We start from the raw sequence: 22,644 nt of genomic DNA, 5'->3' as shown, positions 1-22,644 counted from the left end.
TATCCATGTATGAAAATATCATATTAACAAATATAATTACATTCTCTGATTGAGGTTCTGGCTGATATGTACATCTATTATTATCTCACTTGAAGATATGTGTCAGAGGAAGAATAATTGTGTGTATGCATCGGAAGTCTGACTAGTATAAAATGTAGCTCGTCGGCGATTTATGCAATGGAGGGGGACAGGAACTGGCCACTCTACCACATTATCTCCTGGCCTAGTTGCCTCATAAGTGGTGCCCTCTGGGTATCAATTGTGAGGTTCAGACCTCTCTTCAGACCGTTACTATACAACAATTATAATTTCAATAATACAACATCAGGTTGCGAGTTCCGAGTATGATGGTGTAGAGTGTACATTTTATGGCATGTTCGGAGTTAGACTCTCAAATTATGACTAAATTGTGTGGATGATTTTCTGTATATAGGGTGTTTCATGAGCACGTGTAAATACCTTGAAGGTATAATGTAAAAGTTAAAGAAATCTGAAATGATCTACGTAATTCTTTTATGAAAATAGATAATTTATGAGTTTTGAAGCAATAATTAATGTAATATTTTTCTAGGCACAATATGAGGTCAGTACAAATCATAGCACGAGACATGTCACCAGACATAGAAGATGTTTGTTATTGCTACAATTCAGTGCAGTTGATTCAGACATCAGTCAACATTTTTATGTTTACACCGTACACGCATCACTGGTGTAGCTACTGCCATCAACATTACTGTTACAAACCTTAATTTAATGTTGCGTTTTATCCCTACTTTACTGCATATCTCTCTAAAAAATTCTGCACTGAGAGATAAGCTTTTAGTTCGTGATGTACTTGTTACCCCTACTTTGCCACATTAATTACGAAATAAAGCTGTATCTAAAAAAGTGTCAAAGGATGTCTTAACCTCATTTGTACCTCTACATAACATTCACAAAGTATTTACATATTCTCATGTCGTATATCCTGTCAAATTATTATATTATGTATTGCGCCCCAACTCCAAGACCAATGACCTCCATAAATAATAGTGCAGACCTATTTATGCTATTCAAACTTTCTTCTTCCGCGTACTCTCGAATAAAATTTCGCAACAAATTTGTACCTACAAAGTTTTCGTGCATAATTACAGTTATAAATAATTACATATGCAGTAAATTAAATAAATTCCTTACAGACTAATGCAAATCTTAAACGACAAATACAGAATGAAGTTGTAAAATAACAAAATTATTATTCTCTATTATGTATAACGATTAATAAATGAATAAGGTTACACCTATTATAGGAAAGCAAAGTTGTTCGATTAATTGAATACATTACTAATTGATACAGTTCTGATCTATTAATAGGACCATGATAGTACCTGAATTTGGTAAGAAACAATCATGAATACAAGGATAATAACTAATTCTGAATAAAACCAATTTCTGTCCTTCATTTTAATTGAAATGAATGTAGCAGAAACTCCGTACTCTGCTCACATAAATACGTTGAAGAGAATGACAGAAGGTGTGAAACAGCAACGCTGAGCTCGAATTCTCTTCGAGCAGAAATCCCAAAGTCGCAGATCGACATGTTTCAGATTTATTTCCTGTGAAACGTGAATATATATCTAACAAAAATTACTATACTATGCATTTCACACAGGGACACATGGTGAAATGAGGGATATTTTTTCACAGGGTAAATGCGCTCACACTTGGTTGGAAGATGATAAATGCTATTGCAATGATTAAAATTAAATTATTGCAAGGAATTTATTTCAGTGCGACCTTCAGAATCATTTCTGCATAAATTCACACAAAGTGAAGTTAACAAAACTAAACATTGTCTGGCAATATAGAAATATGACAAGTCGAAATCTGAAAACTACTCAGCCAACTTGTCATATATATCTCAGAATGTCTGGGTCCAGACTTATTCCCTAGTCAAAAAGAACACCAAGAAAATACTTTTCTGACATTACGTACGAAAAAATCCGGTTTAATATGATAGTGTGTAATATTTAATTATAAATACATAATGATAAATTATGTAAAAATATTGAAATAAGTGTTAAGACTCCATGCCAGTCGACACTATAGCATTTTATATACATCTATTCTTGCATTTAAGCGTGCCCCGTAGGATAATCTGATTACGAAAAGTCCGTTACAGTTATGACATCACCACCTTGTCACCAATATGCCTGCGTGCGTGGACAATTAAAGTTCCCATCTGCGAGAAACACTTACCACACACATTACACATGTATGGTTTCTCACCAGTATGAACGCGAGAATGGGCTTTTAGTTGACCCGAACCAGTGAAACACTTTCCACATATATCACATTTGAAAGGCTTGTTCCCAGTGTGACGTCTTATATGAATAGTAAGATATCCTGCTTGCGCATAACATTTCCCACAATATTTGCATTTGAAAGGCTTCTCGCCCAGATGACTCAGTATATGAGCCTTTAGTCGGCTAAAATCAGAAAAACATTTACCACAAATATCGCATTTGTATTGCTTCCCACCGTTATGCTTGCATGTGTGACCCTTCAGATGTGCCAACTGCGAAAAATATTTTTCACAAAAGTCACATTTGAATTGTTTCTCCCCGGTGTGAAGACGTAAATGGACTTTCAATGTTGACGGCAGTGAAAAACACTTCCCACAAATATCACAACTGAATGGCTTCTCGGCAGTATGTGTCCGTGTGTGCATTTTTAAACCGGCCAACTGACAGAAGCACTTTCCACATTCGTCGCACTTGAAGGGTTTTTCGTCTCTATGACGACACGCATGCTTGCTTAAGTTACACGACTGTGAAAAACATCTTCCGCACACATCACATTGGAATGGCTTTTCACCGGTATGCATGCGTTGATGTGTTTTCAAATGTCCAGACTCTGCAAAGAGTTTACCGCAAACGTCGCACTGAAATGGCTTTTCGCCGTTGTGCTTGAGGACATGTCTTTTTAGACTAACTAAATGTATGAAACGTTTATCACAGAGAAGGCATATGAATCGCTTTTCATTTCTATGATTCCACAAGTGAGTTGTCAGAGATTGAGGTGTTGCCAACAGTTTTCCACAAATATTACATTTTCTTGAACTGTCTGCTGTTTCATTGCTTACAGAGAAGCCAGGTCTGTGACTATGTGACTGTGTCAATTCGTTGGAATCTCCTAACAGCAATTTACTACAGTTATTAACTTCATTCCAACTATCACAAAGATTCGTTTCCAGTAAAACTGAATTACTCTGACTCTGTGTCAATGACTCATGTTCTTGCTTTGTAGTGTTGCAGGAATCTGACGATAGTCTATAATCATAGGAGTCTTCAATGCTAAAAAGAAAACGCATATGTCCATACAATAACGATGCTCACAAAGAGTGTAAAAAAAATAATAATACATAAAATTTCATGCTGTTGTTAACGAATGCTGAATTCTTGGCAATAAAGACATTACGATAATCTTGTGGTAAAAAGTATAACCATTTGAATGTAGGCACAATATTTGCATGTTATGGTAGTTATACAACAAAAAAATTATTTGCAGGACAACTTCTGCTGCTAGTCCATACTAACGAGCTAAGAGGATTGTCGCACAACTCCAGCTACCACAGCCCCTCTTCACTAATTAGGAGGACATTATGCGTGATATCGCAGGCCAGCATGCACAAATAGAATTTCCTCTATTTAGACAGAACAGTTACACCGCTGTGACTCGGTCAACAAAGACTCGTGAAGGTGAGGAAGGTATCCGAGTAGAAGGGGGTATGGAATGCACTGCCCTATTCCTTGCTACCAATGGTGTAATATGTTTAAGTAACAAGTATTATTAGATACAGGGTGTCCTCGATATAGTCTAAGTGAACTGAAAATCATAAACAGAGTGATAAAGTGTCAATTGTGAATGAACTAGAGAAGTGTAATAGGAATTATGTAAAACGATAGAGATAATGAAAATAGGCGAGGAGAATGGCGGGAATGGCTAGCTAGGATAGCCTAAATTATCTAATACATAAGAACAACAGACTCAACTACACAAAATTTCTAGACATTTATACACTCTATTAACGTGGGATAAGCACATCGAATACATATGCACAAAGCTATCAATTGTTTTATATTTGTTAAAGAAATTAACAACTTGCGTTTCTCAAAATAATTTAAGATGTGCCTACTTTTCCTTCTTTCAGTCGATAATCCATATGCCCTAATTTTCTGGGGAAATGGAACAAAAATTGGAAGCGTCTTGATTTTACAAAAGAAAGCCATTAGAATTTTATGTAAATCAAACTATCTGGAACATTGTCGGTCACTTTTCAGACAATCACGGGTTTTAACAATCATAAATGTGTATATATATGATCTAGTACTTTACACTCGACAAAATATCGACAATTACTCATTAGTGGCCAATATACATGATCATGAAATTAGAAATAATGAACAAATTAATATTCCACATTGTAGATTACACAAGACCAACACAAACTTTTTAATTATGGGGATCAAATTATATAATGAGCTCCCCAGTCAATATTATAAATTAGCAATGAATAGCTTCAAAACTAGATTTTACAATTGGTTATTAAATAATCCTTTTTATTCTGTTTCTGAGTTTTTCCAACACAAATTTGTATGAAATTGTATTTTAATAAATAAGTTTAATTGAAATTTAGTTAGTTTTCTTTAATTTAAAAGTTTCAAATTATTTCACGTTTTCATTGTATTATTTAAATTTTACTGTTTCTTTTATTAGTGTATTTTAAAAATGTATTTATGTTTTTCAATGTATTCTGACGAAGCATAAAACTCTATGTCTAATGGGCAAATAAACTGAATTGAATTGAATATAATATGTAGAAAATTAGTGGGATCTGAACATGAAATGCACGCAAGAAACAGACATAATAACGAACATATTGGACAATGGTATAGTATGTTTTAGTAACAAGTATTATTGAAACAGTGTGTGTTGGATATAAGTGTATCGAAATACAAGAACAGAGTCTTAAACGTGTAGATTTTGAATGATCTAATTTAAGTTGTTAGGATTTAGAGGGAGAATCCTGATCAATTTAAATGGGGTCGAAAGTCAAGTATAAGAGCGTCTAAAAAAGGTATATCTGTAACGAATGTAATTGTGGCACGGGATAAAAAAATTGTGAGTTCCACATTACATGGTTGTAAATATTGACATCTAATATTCCTTACTACATACAAAAAATGACATGGTATCATACACAAAATGTCAACAACATACTTCACAGTTCCACAGGTGTGAAAGAATTTAAATTTTGCAAAATATATGATGAGACATTACCATGAAAGATAATAAATTCACCAACACCAAACCAGAAAACTGGTTTCACTCTGCAAGACATGTTAGAAAATCACTGGACAGTAAGACTGAAAAGTATCAATATTTAAATTTACAATTTATAATATTCATTGTTGGGTTCCGAGTGAAATATAGACTTTATGGGAAATTCTAAATTACAATCTACAATCGTTTGTCAATAAATGTTGCTAATGTTGGGATATGGACCATTGGCCCAAGCACGGATGTATGTGAGGGGTCAAATCACAATGTGTTCTCTTAAGGCAGTGATGTCAAAGGAAGCGAATTTTTCTGACCTTGACGTCGTGCGCGGGCATTAAGCGCTACGTATGCTAGCAGGAATATGCAGCCTGTTGGATTAAGAGAACAGTGGTGCACAAACTTCAAACGGAACGTGAAATTTTATGTCGTTATTTTTGGATAGCTTCTTTCTGTTTGTTATTTTCTATATTGTCAGTAAAACAAAAGTACTAACACCTATTTCTTAGCCTAATATTGCTGTTGTGTTTTAAACGTTAATAATATAATAAATAATAAAGAAGGAATATTCACACAAATTCCATAATAACTACAACTATACTGTACTAAGTGAATTAAATACATCATTCATAAAGAAAGTGTTATTCCAAAGAAAGACATTGAATATGGCATGATAAGTTGAAATAGATATTGATCGTATCTTTAGCCTTATAAAAGTAATCAAAATAATATTATAGTACAAAGCAAAGTTGTCTAGGTATATGTTTTAACTGTAAGTAATATAACATAATAAAACTCTTATCGCATTATGATTTTAGGTGATATTGATGCGCAACTTTGTTATCAGAATATTAATTTTTCTCAAAATCTGCTGAAGCTATAGGCACATATCTTTTGTTTGTGATGTAACAGTATTTGCATTGTTAATTCATTTCCTTACAAACATTTTCCATGCGAATATTTTCAAACACTTTAATACACTATCTTCAGTAATACGTATTTACGATATATTAGATTTACGAAAACATTGCTTTAGTACCTGTAAGGCTACTAAACAAACATATCTGAAAATTTAACTTTTTCTGTAAAAAAAAAGGTTGAGTAAATATTCCTTTTGAATAAAAAAGCAAACTTGTGAAAAATTAGCATTAAAATTAAAACTTACATTCTTATAATGCACTTATACTTATCAGACAAATCTAAAAACTACCATGGATACAGTTTTAATAAGTTCTGTTCCCTTTATCCATTGAATCAGTGCGGGCCATCCCTGTATATAGCTCGACCAAGCGGCATCGTCGGCTGGCTATCAAAACCTCGTAACTCCAAAATTGAAAATTTTACAGGAGAAAGGAATAATGTTACTTTGATTGTGTTTTTAAAGCAAAATCGATGTGGTTTTAAATTTAGCAACCGAAATGTGATACATTAAATGTACTATAGCAGTATATAGCATACTGTAAATTATATACATTTGTGTGTGGTGGAGTTACGGGTTTTTGTTACTGGTTAGAACTTTGGATTTACTAAATGAACACACTTCTTTCGGAATATACTTTATGCTCTTTTAAGTAATCTCAATAGTTTTTCACAACTACATGGATGCCAAATTAGTAAGTGACTACACTTAAGTGGAATACAGGCATGTTTGTATATTTTATGACAAATTTAACGACGATAAAAATGCATACAAACTTTACAGATAACCATTATACAAACTGTTACAAAAATTTAACATAAACGATGTAAAGACAACTTAAATTTTTTATTTCTCAATTTTATAAATATTTCTGTTGTTCGTTGTGTTAGGATTTAGCCTATACAAAATTATATACTTTCTACTAAACTGGAAGACAGTGTCTGCTGAGGTTTTGCAGGAAGTCGTAGAATACAATGAAATCATGGGGGAATAATTTCATTTATTTACTGCAAGTAGGTGAGAATTTGTATAAAGCTGTGGTACAGACACATTTTCTCTGTTATTTGACATCCTTTTAGAAATAACGCTCCATGCACAATTCAAATTCAGTTTGTATTCAATAATATTCCCGAATTGTCGGCGACAGGTACTTTTTTTTTGTAAATAAAACTCACTATTATACTGGTAAATTAATTAGAATTTAGTCTGCACAATTCAAATTCACTTTGTATTCAATAATTATTCCCGAATTGTCGGCGACAGGTACTTTTTTTGTAAATAAAACTCACTATTATACTGGTAAATTAATTAGAATTTAGTCTATCTTCAGCTCATGCCATGGATAACAAAATACATCTTTTCATTGTGAATCAAACAGTGCAAAGTTATGCATTTTCAGTTTCGTCTTAATGATACAGAGCTGAGTCATGGAGATATAAGCACAGAAGTACAGCCTGCAAATCAATAGTCAGTACTCCTTTAGACTTTCTTGCTTCACATTTTATAACAATATGATACTAATATTTTCATCAACATTTCCTGCATCACAAGAGCAGCACAAATGACAGTGTTGTTTTTTTTTTTTAGGTGAAAATAGACTTAAATTTTGTTCCTCAAACACATACCTACATAAATATATTTATTGAGGTCTGTGATTTTTTTTCTGTATAGAATGTCTCATGTTCTTTGTAGAGGGCAGCTTTACTCTGCCAATTTGGTTCAAAATATATTTTTCTGGAAGAAGTTTGGCAATGATAGAACTCCAATTTTGGCAGCTCAGATAAAGTTGAGAAGTATTCATTCTTAAGTCATTATCTTTTTTTTTTTTTACTATTAACAGCTTCTTTGGTTTGATGGTAGATTTAGAGTTAGCTTAGGTCCCATTTCTTACAGACCATTCCCCTATGGAAAATGTGTTAAGAAACGTGGTCTTGCAGACTTTCTGTCTTTTATTCTCAATGAAAAGTATAAAATCGATTTGATTCTTTTGAATCTCTCTTTCGACGCTGAACTGGAATACAATCTACAAGCCCTATTACAAACATCTTTTTTCCTCCCATGACAGATTAGTCAAGAAATTATTTTACAAAACCTACTTTTTGCATTACACGAATGCTTCTTTCTACTTCATATCTCCATTTTGTGCCTCATCTTTCGCCAGCTCCATGTGATCTAGTTCTTTCATTCGTTGTTTCTTGTTGACTATCAGTTTCCATTAGCCGCATCCTGATTTCTTAAATATTAAGTTCTGCCACTTTATTGCTAATAGTAAATGAAAAAAATATATATATTGTTTCATTACCATTTCAACAAAACATAACAAAATAATGTATACCAGTGCAGCAACAATTAATTTCAAGTGTCACTCACTTCGATTTATCTTCCCTCCATTTTAGTTTTCTGATTCACCTTCGCTCTAAAAGCTATTATTTTTTGCATATACGAGTAATGTTCATCACAACTACTGTCAGTGGATTCCTCTTCACTGCTCTTATCAGCCTTAGTATTACTACTGAGTTGAACGGAGGTATTAGATATTGTGATGCCTGTAACAGGATTTTTTGCAATATCTCCACAGAGTGCAGACTAATTTCTAAAGTGTTGTGTTCCGTAACACTGAAGTTTACAGCGGAACCATAACAATGGTGTTTAATATTAATCTTCTTCTAAATAAAAAGAATGTAATTAGAGCATTTATTTATTTATTTATGCATTATTTAATTACATATTTATTTATTCATCTTTTAGGCTAATAAAAACGCCATTTCCCTTTATTCTGCGTATTATTTCCATAGAGTGCAGGCACAATTTCTGAACTGTTGTGTTCCGTAACACCGAAGTTTGCAGTAGATTATTGTCATACTGATCACTAGACAGAGTACAATATTTTTAACGTAGCATCAATCGCAATGCCTCGCATGTCAGTTTCAGTCTGCAAATGATCAATCAGCATGGTATTTAAAACCTCGTAATATCCCACCCAATGGAGTTCCGAGCTTTCGAGTCTGAGATTAAGAGCAGTGGAAACCTCGTGATTCCAGTCTGCTAGAGATCCGAGGTTTTGAGTCTGAAATTAAATGCTAAGGAGATACGAGGTCTTTGTAATTGGTCAGTAGATGGCTTCTGTAAGATTTGGAGTCACAATGCTTTAATAGAACATGGGAAATGTTGAATAATTTCGAGGGAAAAATTGTTCCGGAGCCGGGTATCGAACCCGGGACCTTTGGTTTAACGTACAAACGCTCTACCACTGAGCTACTCGGGAACTCTAACAAAAAAAACAAAAGATAGAGCGATGAGCGGCATTACAGCATGACCCAACGCGTCTTGTAATGTCAACTACTGTAATTTATATCAAACTTGTGTTCGAGCCCCCACCCCCCCACTCTTTGTGTGTCCTCCCTACTTCCCCTACCGTGCCCGTGCTTGGTCAAGACCATTAAAAAGACATGAGTAGAGTGGATCTAGCAACAGGTAAAATGCCTTATACCTAATTGCATTTCTAATAAACTATACCCACAGTATAACATTTTTGGATTGGATTTTAGAACACATGCATTCTCACGATTGCAAAAATACAAATACAGTCTATCACCAATGAGTGTAGAATACTTCTAATTCCTAATCCACTAATATTGTATAATCTTCAAGTGTCTCTGGATTAACAAGATAGCCAGGCTTGGTTTTCTAGTTCTCCAGAACTATATCCTTCACCGAGGCATTGCATCGACGTACCAATGCCTTGCATAAAGATAGGCGATCACTCACCCCAACGGATGCCTTTGACTTTTGATTCTTTGCTGCATTTTAAAATGTTCATAACACACTAGATGTATCGCGTATGTCCGCATGACCGGCTTCCGTCAAGAGACTTCTCCACGAATTTCCGTAACGGCAAAGATGGAAATAAAGAATGTCATGACAACGATATCGATTTCAAGGCATCTAATCTCAATATTGAACGTATACACGAAATAGATGATGCGAAGTTTATTTTGTTAGTTCAACAGTATCAAGAGCTTTACAATGTATCAAATTAGAATGAGAGAAATATAATATGCAAAAATGATATACAGGATAACATCGGGAAGATACTGAATCAACTAGCTACGTCATTCATAGTTTATTAAAATTACGGAATGATTAATTTTATTTCCAGCTCAATTGAGAACACTACAATAACCCAATCTACCAATAAATTACAACAATATTTGATGATAAATTCAGAAATGCGGACAAAGATCGATAGTATAATGAAAATCGCAACACGCGGAACAGAATTTTTCCGGTAAGTTATGGTTGATGGCTAATGCTGAATTTCTGGTAATGAAAACATTACTTCTGTCGCTCTCCAATATTTTGACTCAAGGACGCCAAGTTGATGAAGATGATTTTGATCCATTTCCTCTGGAAAATCACATAAGGAGCAGAGTGGTGGAGATATTCCAATCCTCTGAGCTGTTTGGCCAAGCAGTTGTGGCCCGTAAACAGTTTAAAAACTGCATCTGTATTCTTCCGTGGCTATCCGTGGAAGTTTTGGGTTGAGAAAGATGACCACTTTTTTTTTTTTTTTTTTCGAGATGATTTTTCCCACAAGTGAATGCGTACATTATTGCTCCGATGTCAAGATTTATTTTTGTGTCCTATTGTTTATTTTCCTCGCCAAAATGCTGGAGTGTATGTGATTTGAGGGTAAACGATCGCGTAAACCTTTTCCCACACGATTCACATTTGAATGGCTTTTCGGATGTATGCTGGCGTCTGTGAACTTTCAGGGATCCCTGGCGAGTAAAACACTTCCCACATTCGTTGCATTTAAATGGTTTCTCGCCAGTATGTAAGCGTCCGTGTTGTATTAAACGACCAGAATCCGAGAAACACCCACCACACACATCACACTTGAATGGTTTTTCACCTGTATGCTGCCGAGTATGCACGTTAAGTGATCCCAGTAACGAGAAACACTTTCCACAATATTCACATTTGAAGGGTTTCTCCCCAGTATGCTTGCGGATGTGAACTCTCATGGATCCCAGCCGAGTAAAACACTTACCACACACGTGGCATGTAAACGGCTTCTCACCCGTATGTGCCCGCGTGTGCGGTTTTAATTGACTCGAATCAGAGAAACTCTTCCCACAAAAATTGCACGTGTATGGTTTTTCACCTGTATGCTGTCTTCTGTGCACTTTCAAACTTCCAGGCTTAACGAAACACTTTTCACACACGTCACATTTGTAGGGTTTCACACCTAAATGCTGAAGTAAATGGAATTTTAATGAAGATCGCTGCGAAAAACATTTCCCACACTCATCACACTTGAATGCCTTCTCGCCTGTATGTACACGTTCATGTTTCCTTAAAGTCCCGGACTGCGTGAAATACTTTCCGCATAAATTGCATTTGTATGGGCTCTCGCCCGTGTGTTTAACTGCATGTCTCTTCAAATTGCATGAATGTGAGTAACACTTGCCACAAACGTCGCATTTGAATCGTTTCTCAACAGTTTGACTCTCCGAATTAGGGTTGAGAGACTCAGATTTTGATAAGTATTTCTCACAATTCGATGTACTGTTGCGAGATTGTGTCTTCTTCTTAAGAAATTCAGTGGATATTAAACAGGAAGATTTCTCTGATGAAGAATTGTCATTCTGTTCCATCGTCAAGTTTTTTCTGTGAAAAATATCATCCAAATGTGATGAAACGTCATCGTCTCGACTAAATTCAACCCTAAACAAAAAATCTACCATAAGTCAGTGAAAACTGACTATCGACATATATGTTGACAATCACGTGACAAGAGTACATGGCAACTGAAGGTTTCAGTAATCAGCCTTTTTTTCTATTATGGGAAAATCTGCAAATTGTCAGTAGCGAAACTCCTAATAAAACTTTTGAGGTTTGGAATACCCAAAAAGTATGAGTTATTATATCTAGTAAAAGTATAAGTTCGTAATAACTATGTATCATAACATTTGGTTTCACTCCGATCTTTCCATATAATAAATTGACTGTTGTCAGTCATTCCACTGCGAGAGGCTTGTGACAGAAGACTCGTATCGATTCGCGACATCTCGCTCACATGCAGAGGCACTCACAATATTGAGAGAATGGCGAGGAGGAGGAGAGGTATCCATTCGCTATGACTCGATAGGAGGATCCAGGACTACGCCCACCCTTGATATAATATGTCGTGCTCTGTTTCTTTTCTGTGAATGTGCTGCATTGTTGAGTGTTAGTTTAACAAAATTGCACGTGTGTATCTGTGTTACATTCTAATTTTGTGTAAAATGGTCCATACTGTGAGAACACTGGGGTCATTATTTGCAGAATGAAAAAAGAAACCGATTTCAAGTTGGGTGTATGAAACAAAATGAACTTTCACAAATAGGAGACCGACACCAAATTTACATAATAACAGCTTGTTCAAAATGGGAGGTCTAGTACAATAGATTTTGAAACGTCCATTAAAGAGCTTAAACTTTTCCTTCAACATTTGTAGGATTTATGAAACGAGAAAACTAGACATGTAGCACAAATGCATGCTCTATTTTGGCTGGGTAGTAAGGATCCAGCAGTGAAAATATGAAGCGATACCTTGTTAGAGAATCTAATCTGAATTGTTTCCAATGCTAGTAATATTGGAACATCTTTTTAAAGTGCCCACACCTGTGTAGAACCAGTCAGCGTGTCTGGCCGCGAAACCAGGTGGCCCGGGTGCGAATCCCAGTAGGGGCAAGTTACCTGGTTGAGGTTTTTTCCGTGGTTTTCCCTCAACCCAATACGACCAAATGCTGGGTAACTTTCGGTGCTGGACCCCGGACTCATTTCACCGGCATTAACACGTTCATATCATTCAGACGCTAAATAACCTAGATGTTGATACAGCGTCGTAAAATAACCCAATAAAATAAAAAAAATAATAAATCACTTGAAGTGTCACTTTTCTTGGATTCTTGAACCAGGTCCATATAATACTCTATTTCTATTGCTTGTGCAGGGTTAGTTTTAAATCTACAGTGAATATAAACTATTAATATTTGAGGAGAAAAATTCGCTCTGTCGCCGGGGATCGAACCCGGGTCCTTAGCTCTACGTACCAAGCGCTCTGACCACTGAGCTAAGCAGAATCCAATCTACAGCACCGGATCGAACTTTCCTCCTTCAGTGTTTCCCTTTGTGGCCTGACTCCAAGCTAGGCATATATGTTGACGTTTTATATCCAAGTCAACTGCCATTATACAAGGAGCGCACTCAGCTGAGTGACTGTTTGGCCGGGATTCCGCAGTTAAGTGCACATAATGTGTACAAATATGCACTGCAGCTATGAGAATATTAAAGATTTTTTATTAATTTGATCTAGAGAATAATATCTCTAATATTGACAATTAATATTAAAGACATTATTCTCTAGAACAAATTAATAAAAAACCTTTAATATGAATATAAACTAGTTCATATAAGTTTTCATAGCATTTGTGAACACTATTTTCGGTATAATATCAAACCTAAATCTCTTCCATGAAACATCACACAATATCAAAGCACACGACTATTAATTTACAACTGGGGAAAAAACCAGAAGAAGTACGACAAGCATAAAGTGTCAGTAAGGTTCCGTAATCGTAATTTATATTAGCAATGGTAATTGAGAATCAATGATATATATGGATTAATAAATAGACGACAAATTGGATGATGGTAACACGAGAGACGAGAGAAAAGCAAAATCACAATCCCCTCGATAACAAAATGAAAGATGGCATCTAAAACTGTTCTGATTAATTCTCCGGTAAGTAGTAAAAGAAAGAAGAGTTGAGTTATAAAATCATGATGATTCTTTGGAGGTATTACAATAATGGCATACATAAAATAAATATCTGTATTTTTTTTAAAGTAATAATTTACCAAATATTGTATCAATGTTAATCGCAAAGGAAAACATATAATGTTACCATGCAGAGCACAACAGTGATACTGGTAAGGGGAACTTAGCAGATAAATCTCTATTCCTTAAGGCAGGACTTGCCAAACTACAGCCAGCAGGCCGGATCAGGCCCGCGAGCTACTTTTGTTCGGCCCATTTACTAACTTGAAAAAAATTAAAAAGTCAATAAAAGAATAAAAAGAAGATTAATTTATTGACGAACTTCGATCGATGAAATCAAATCAGAGGCCCAGATTGTTAAACAAATTGCTCGTATTTTGCGGTACCGGTAACAATGACGTTGCTACGATACAGGCTACTGGTTGCAAGCGTTCAGCCGCCAGGCGGCCGTAGGTTGTCCAGCCCAAGCGCGAAGTGTGGCAACAGAGCAACCAGAGATTGCAACGCTGTAAGCTGACAACAGCGTCTTCTTTCAATACACGCTCTCACATAACAGAGCAGTGGAAATGTGAAGTGGTAAATATTGTCCAGTTAAGAATAGTATTAGCATTCTGAGTTAATCCACAAGCATTTACTAGTAGTTCTTACAGCGTAACTTTAATTATGGCAGGGAAAGAAAAAAAAAGAGAAAATGGAGAGTGAATGTTCTATGTTTAAACAAAAATGGAGTTGGAACTATTTTATGATTCAAACTGGAAATAAAGTAATTATGCCAGATTTGTAACAATTCAGTTGCTGTCTTTAAAGAATATAATATTCGCAGGCATTATGAAATCAAACATTTTTCAAAGTTTTCACAATTTACGGGGAAGTTAGGGGATGATAAATTTGAAGCCCTGAAGCGTGGACTATCATCTCAACAGAATATTTCAAGAAACAGAGATCAGCCAATGAAGCAGCAAAAGGGCTAGTTTCGCATGATCTGGCGAAAAGGGCAAAATCTTTTAGTGATGGTGAATTTATTAAATCGTGCATGATAATGGCGGCAAAGGAGATTTGTCCTGAGAAAGTAGATTTATTTAAGAAAATTAGCCTTTCAGTAGCCTACACACAGTTGCTCGCAGAGTGGAAGATATTATCAAAAACATAACTTGCCAGTTGAATGAAAAAAGGAAACAGTTTGAAAGTGTAGGTTTTAGGTCAATAAAACACAAAGTTTGAATACTAATGCTATATATGAGCTTTGTTTATTAGACTTAATTTAAACTTCCGTGACGTGGCCTGCGATTCTTTCTCGGATGGTTAATGTGGCCCTCGCTATGAAAAGTTTGGCAAGCCCTGCCTTAAGGCATACTTACTTACTTACTTACTCACCCACTCACTCACTCACTCACTCACTCACTTACTTACGTACTTACTTACTTACTTACTTACTTACTTACTTACTTACTGGCTTTTAAGGAACCCCGAGGTTCATTGCCGCCCTCACATAAGCCCGCCATCGGTCCCTATCCTGAGCAAGATTAATCCATTCTCTATCATCATATCCCACCTCCCTAAAATCCATTTTAATATTATCTTCCCATCTACGTCTCGGCCTCCCCAAAGGTCTTTTCCCCTCTCGCCTCCCAACTAACACTCTCTATGCATTTCTGAATTTGCCCCTACGTGCTACATGCCCTCAAACGTCTGGATTTAATGTTCCTAATTATGTCAGGTGAAGAATACAATGCGTGCAGCTCTGCGTTGTGTAACTTTCTCCATTCTCCTGTAACTTCATCCCTCTTAGCCCCAAATATTTTCCTGTGAACCTTATTCTCAAAAACCCTCAATCTCTGTTCCTCTCTCAAAGTGAGAGTCCAAGTTTTACAGCCATACAGAACAACCGGTAATATAACTGTTTTATAAATTGTATGTTTCAGATTTTTTGACAGCAGACTGGATGACAAAACCTTCTCAACCAAATAATAACAGGCATTTCCCATATTTATTCTGCGTTTAATTTCCTCCCGAGTGTCATTTACATTTGTTACTGTTGCTCCAAGATATTCGAAGTTTTCCACCTCTTCGAAGGATAAATCTCCAACTTTTATAGTTCCATTTCGTACAATATTCTGAACACGAGACATAATCATATACTTAGTCTTCTCGGGATTTACTTCCAACCCTATCTCTTTACTTGCGTCAAGTAGAATTTCCGCGTTTTCCCTAATCGTTTGAGGCTTTTCTCCTAACATATTCACGTCATCCGCATAGACAAGCAGCTGATATAACCTGTTCAATTCCAAACCCTCTCTGTTATCCTGAACTTTCCTAATGGCATATTCTAGAGCGAAGTTAAAAAGTAAAGGTGATAGTGCATCTCCCTGCTTTAGGCCGAAGTGAATTGCAAAAGCATCAGATACAAACTGGCCTATATGGACTCCTGCTGTAAGTTTCACTAAGACACATTTTAATTAATCGAACTAGTTTCTTGGGAATGCCAAATTCAATAAGAATATCATATAAAACTTCTCTCTTAACAGAGTAATACGCCTTTTTGAAATCTATGAATAACTGATTGCCTTAAGGCATACAGTAAGTAATAATTAACACGAGAAGAAAAAAACAAGAAGGCGAATTGAAGCCTCGCACACAAAACTGACCTGTTGCGTAATATTTCATCGTCTGCTTGAAATCCTTCCTCTAGCAGCTCGTCCTTCACTATATCCGTGTCCACTGCCTCGTCCTAAGAAGGAAGACACAAGAAGAGATTCATAGTGCATTGTTATCTGACAACTAATCTGTCAAATTTTTGTCCTGGAAATGAAAACTGAAAGTCCAACTACACAAATGCAGAATTCTCTATTGAATACATCACTGCTCGAGGCTTCTAATCATTATCATCATGGATTTAAGCTGTGTGACCCATTCTGGCCTCATTCATCGAGGACAGAACTCTCTACAGAGGACTCCCATGATTTCTAACTGCCCTGTGGTCTGCATTTCACAATAATTAACTCTCAAATTCCGTCTATATGCATTCTCCGTACATGTGGGATTTATAAAGTTCTGTACTCACTAATTTTTCGTGAAAATGGATAGTGCTTTCAATTAATTTTGAATATCTTTGTTACATTTGTGATCCTACTGTGTGTATTGAGTTCTTCTCCTTACAAATATCATTTCTGCTCCTGTGAATCATAATATATAAACCTGTCAAGCATAATGGAACCTATCGCGTAAAATCGTTCCCTGAACAGTATAGAGAATATGAGTGTTAGTAACTATAAAATTGAAATTCAATTGCATTATTACCCTCGCTGGAAAAAAAAATAACAGTCCTATAAAATTCCTCCATTAAACGGGCAAATGAATCACAATATTGAGAAACCTCACATGTGCATTTTTTTACGAACTTGCGTTGTATTTGATTTCGTATTCTAAACATGTAGATTCATAATATTATGAAGAGAAACCCCACATATTCCCACCAACATTCATTCTAGCTAAAGTGTTAAGAAAAAATAATTTGAGCACAAATCTAGGACCTGAAATGTTTTTTGTATCTCCTGAAAAGTTTAGTTTTCTAGACATTTGAGGGTTCTCAATATGAAGTCACAATAATTGGAAATTCTAAGCAGCATGCGTAATGTGGGATACACTGTCATTCAGAACATGGCGTGGGCAATTCCTTGTTAATGTTATGCTGAAAATACTAATTTCGATTTATCATCAGCGAATATCTGAGTATACTTGGGTATGAAATATTTCTGCGATCAATAGAATACAATTATTAGAACAAAAAGTGTCACCGAATCCTATGGGCTCCACTCACCTCTGCTTCACACTTCACCACTGGAGTTCTCTCAATTTTCATTTCTGGTACCGCATCATAGTTGCAGTCTATGTACTCTGTCTTTATTGTAGTGATGTTGAGATGTGATGAATTTCCTTCCTAGAGAACACATAAAATAAGCTACATTACTTTTTAACAGAAACTGGACCCAAGTATACGATTATTGCGTGTAATAAAATCAAGACAATACAATCACCTATACTAATAATAAATCTGTAGCCGAAATTTTTCTGGTAATTTTCGATTTTCCAAAAATAATTGGTCCTAACATATATAATTAACCACCCTGAAACCGAAAATTGCATTTTTGACATTTTTGTTCGTATGTCTGTCTGTATAATTGTTACCTTTTCACGCCATAATGGCTGAACCGATTTATATGAAAATTGGACTATAAATTAAGTTCGTTGTAACTTAGCTTTTAGGCTATATGGCATTCAAAATACTTTATTTAAAAGGGGAGTTATAAGGGGGTCTGAATTAAATAAATCGAAATATCTCGCTTATTATTGATTTTTGTGAAAAATGTTACATAACAAAAGTTTCTTTAAAAATGATTTCCGATAAGTTTTATTTTTGACAAAATTTTGATAGGACTGATATTTAATGAGATAAATGAGTTTTAAAATTAAAATAACGCCATCTAAGACGGTGCAATGAATTAAGAACAAATGACTTCGTCTATAAGGGGCCCTGGACATCAACAATCGAAAGCTATTAAACATAGCCTACAGAGAATGTTTCTGTGTTTGTATGAAGTAATATCAGAAGCTAAATTAACCGATTTGTATAATTAATTATTATTTCATCATTGGAAAGTGTAGTTTCTCTAGATGGACATAATGCTATAATGTTATTACAGTAACGTCTGAGTAAATCGAGGACAGGTAAGATTAAAATAGCTTCTTATGCACAGAAAATTTGATAGGCTATTTTGTACATTCGTTTTCTGTATTTATTAAAATAATATTTATGTACAATCATTTTAATCTCAGAGCATTAACGAACAACGAGAGTGTATTGATTTAGTATGCAGTAATAGTACGTTAGCTTAGCAATCCATTATTTTATAATTCAAATTTTAACTATGCTCAATTGAATCGTGTTAAAATACATAAAATACATATGCAATAAATGCAATGCAAAAAAAATTGGGTAATGAGCGAAGCAGATTATCTTTCGCTGTTGTAAAAGTTGTTCCCTGGATCAAACGTTCTATTTTAATTATGTAATTACTTTATATTTATTTCTAACAGGCGCAACGGAGCGCACGGGTACGGCTAGTTGTATAATAAGGTTAATATCGGAAAGGTCTAAAATTCTGGTAAGGTTGCGAATAATTGTTGGAAATCATACTTAAATTGTCACAAAGTGGTAAAACATAAGTCTGAAAAGTTGTTTATTTGAAAATGTTTATTTATTGGAAAAATGGCCATACATTGTTTTTGTTCTTCTTTTGTTATGTGTGGCAACTTGTCATTTAACGTTTACAAAATGCGCTCAGTGTGCCCCCTTCATTGCTTACACAAGCCTGAGCACGACTGCGAGTTCGATGTTGTCATCACGGTTCGAACGTCATGCATTTTCAACACGTTGCAATAGCTCCTCTGCATCATTCACTGGTGTTGCATACACGACAGCTTGACTTTTAAGGAACCCGGAGGTTCATTGCCGCCCTCACATAAGCCCGCCATTGGTCCCTATCCTGAGCAAGATTAATCCAGTCTCTACCATCATATCCCACCTCCCTCAATTCCATTTTGATATTATCTTCCCATCTACGTCTCGGCCTCCCCAAAGGTCTTTTTCACGCCGGCCTCCCAACTAACACTCTATATGCATTTCTGGATTCGCCCATACGTGCTACATGTCCTGCCCATCTCAAGCGTCTGAATTTAATGTTCCTAATTATGCCAGGTGAAGAATACATTGCGTGCAGCTCTGCATTGTGTAACTTTCTCCATTCTCCTGTAACTTCATCCTTCTTAGACCCAAATATTTCCCTAAGAACCTTATTCTCAAACACCCTTAATCTCTGATCCTCTCTCAAACTGAGAGTCCAAGCTTCACAACCATATAGAACAACCGGTAATATAACTGTTTTATAAATTCTAACTTTCAGATTTTTTGACAGCAGACTAGATGACAAAAGCTTCTCAACCGAATTATAACAGGCACTTCCCATATTTATTCTGCGTTTAATTTCCTCCTGAGTGTCATTTACATTTGTTACTGTTGCTCCAAGATATTTGAATTTTTCCACGTCTTCGAAGGATAAATCTCCAATTTTTATATTCCCATTTCGTACAATATTCTGGTCACGAGACATAATCATATACTTAGTCCTTTCGGGATTTACTTCCAATCCTATCGCTTTGCTTGCTTCAAATAGAATTTCCGTATACATCCACTTATAACTTATAAATATTAAAAGCATACTGTTCTTATTGATGGTATAAGGGAAAATACATACTTAAAAAATGTTACTTGTACCAAAAAATACATAAAAAAAACGCGTACTTTCGCAGTACCCTATCCCAATCAATTAACCATTGTGTGGCTAGTAAATTAACAATGTTTTGGCGCTTTATCTTGTCTCACATCTGACGTGAAAGGTCTAGGATATCATATAAACTTACATTTTAATTCCATGTCATTATCTGACGTTCTTTTCTATGAACACCTCAGATGCACAGGAGGCCAGTTTTAGTTTCAACCTCCCCAGTCACAATAACACTACTGTTATCCTAAATTATTTGTTGTGAAAAGAAACGTGTTTATAACTAATTTATTACAAAAGAAATTATATTAATAAACAATCCTTGAAAACCAACAAGGTGAGTGTATGCACGTACAAATTATACTATAGCAGACATTCCGAATCTTCAACGAAATTGAGACATTTATGGGATCACAAAACAGCTGTTCACAATGAACTTGAAAATCCACCTCATATCTTTATTGATATAGCAGGGAGACCTAACAATTTGGCCAAATGGGTCCGAGGTCCTACGCTGAATTCTGCTTCAAATGTCTGAGGGAAGACTCCGGAAAAAGCCCAACCAGGATTTGAACCAGGATCCGTTCTTTACGCCGTCCGTCATCCCACGGTGTAGAGTGCAATGCAGTGAACTGAGTACTCTAACTTCCTGCAAATTGTAACCGTTTTGTTCCGCTTTACATTTGCACAGTCAGCTACGTAGACTACTTCTAGATATTTAATCATTTTTCTTAATCACTAATATATACTGCTTTAGTACGTTTTGTGAACATTGTGATATTTCTCTCACTCTTCTTGCACTTGTGCTTTTTGTATAAGTATCTGTAAATTTATTTCAATTTTTTATTTGCCTCTTCTTCCTGCATTTGTTTCTTGTATATGTCTATTTGCATTCTTGAGATGTAGTGGTAGAGAAGGCCTGATGGCAACTCCGCCAGATTAAATAAATCAAAAAGTAAATGAAGGAATGAATAAATGAATAAATAAATAATTAAAACTAAGAAATAACTAAGTAAAAAAAATAAGTTGTTAAATAATTAATAAACACATAAATAAGTAAATAAATAAACAAAATAACGCGCTAGAACATGAAATGCTTACACAAGACAGAAGTCCGGTTACATGTATCACTGTCTGAAGTAAAGAAAGAGTAGCAACACATCTTGGTATACTATTTATGTATTAGTAAGCAAACTGAATTCTAATAAATATTATTCAATTTCTATTTGCCAGTATTTAATACTCGTCAAGATATAAAATAATAGGCCTAATCTCCTTTTGTAATATAAATGTAGGGAATAATAATATCTTAAAGATAGAAGATGTGAAAACGTTCGCATCTTTTATTGTATCGGTATTTCAACGTACTCGTGCGCTTGCGTATTGTCGTGCCGACGTCATCAACAATGGCCGACAGAAACGACAAGACGGATCGTTTCCATGGAATCACTGTGGTTTGCTTTTCTCGGAAGAATAGTTCGGTATGTCCGGAATGCGATCTGCGTTTCTTTTGATGAAGAAGGGAGGCTATCCCTTCACGGGGGCAGCTGCATTTGCTGGGGGCTCTCGTATGGGAGCCTTCCAGACGGCGGGAAGACCTGCGTATGCGGTTGGACCGCGGAAGGAAGGACCTGCGGTTGCGGAAGGCGGGCCCCGTTTTTCGTTCGGTAACCCCGATTTCTTCAAAATTGTGGGGATCGTTGGGGCGATAGGGCTGGGGGGCTACTACCTCTGGAGTAGCGGCAGTCCAGGGGACAGGAGGGGTGCCTCCACGCCCCCTGAGCCTGTCCCTCCGCCTTCATCGCCTCAGCCTTCCCCAACACACCCCCGGTACTGTACAAAATTCAAATACTTTTATGCTCCCCCCTGCACTGAAATACACCCACAACAAGTGAGACGACGATCACGCCGCTCACGCCGCACACACCCACCGCCATCTTCTCCACCTACACCAGTACCGCCACTACCCCCGCCACCCCCCCCATGGTATTCTCAGGGATCCTGAGAAAGACCAGGGGGCCGACCGTCCGCGCCCGAGGGTCACGTTTGACCTTCCTCCTGAGGACCCTCAGGGGGAAGCGATGGCGGGACCTTCTACAGCGGGCGGCCTAGGCACTGACACTGCCCCACCACACAATACAGACGACAGTCCTCCCCAGTCAAGTCGGCAGGATGAGTCCAGTACGGACAGTGAGGACTCTGACTCAGGCAGGATGTCGGAGGAACAGAGACCCTTTGAA

At 36.2% G+C, this 22,644-nt stretch overlaps 1 protein-coding gene across 2 annotated transcripts in view; it reads right to left on the bottom strand.

Annotated features, from left to right (window-relative positions):
* LOC138691932 (zinc finger protein ZFP2-like) overlaps window positions 1–22,644 on the bottom strand; it is a 78,353-nt gene that overhangs the window by 2,994 nt on the left and 52,715 nt on the right. The window contains exons 3-5 of one of the 2 annotated variants that reach the window (XM_069814583.1): window positions 17,884–18,003; window positions 16,712–16,794; window positions 1,752–3,335 (exon numbers count right to left, since the gene is read on the bottom strand). In XM_069814583.1, the coding sequence (XP_069670684.1) occupies window positions 2,162–3,335; window positions 16,712–16,794; window positions 17,884–18,003 (1,377 nt within the window). In that variant the 3' untranslated portion in view covers window positions 1,752–2,161. Of the gene's footprint in view, window positions 1–1,751; window positions 3,336–16,711; window positions 16,795–17,883; window positions 18,004–22,644 lie in introns of those variants that run through there. The other variant, XM_069814584.1, reaches the window with a different exon arrangement.

Source organism: Periplaneta americana, chromosome 16 (assembly GCF_040183065.1).
Source record: "Periplaneta americana isolate PAMFEO1 chromosome 16, P.americana_PAMFEO1_priV1, whole genome shotgun sequence".
Classification (NCBI taxonomy): domain Eukaryota; kingdom Metazoa; phylum Arthropoda; class Insecta; order Blattodea; family Blattidae; genus Periplaneta; species Periplaneta americana.
The sequence above is the reverse complement of the archived record's forward strand: the minus strand, read 5'-3'. Positions and strand labels throughout refer to the sequence as shown.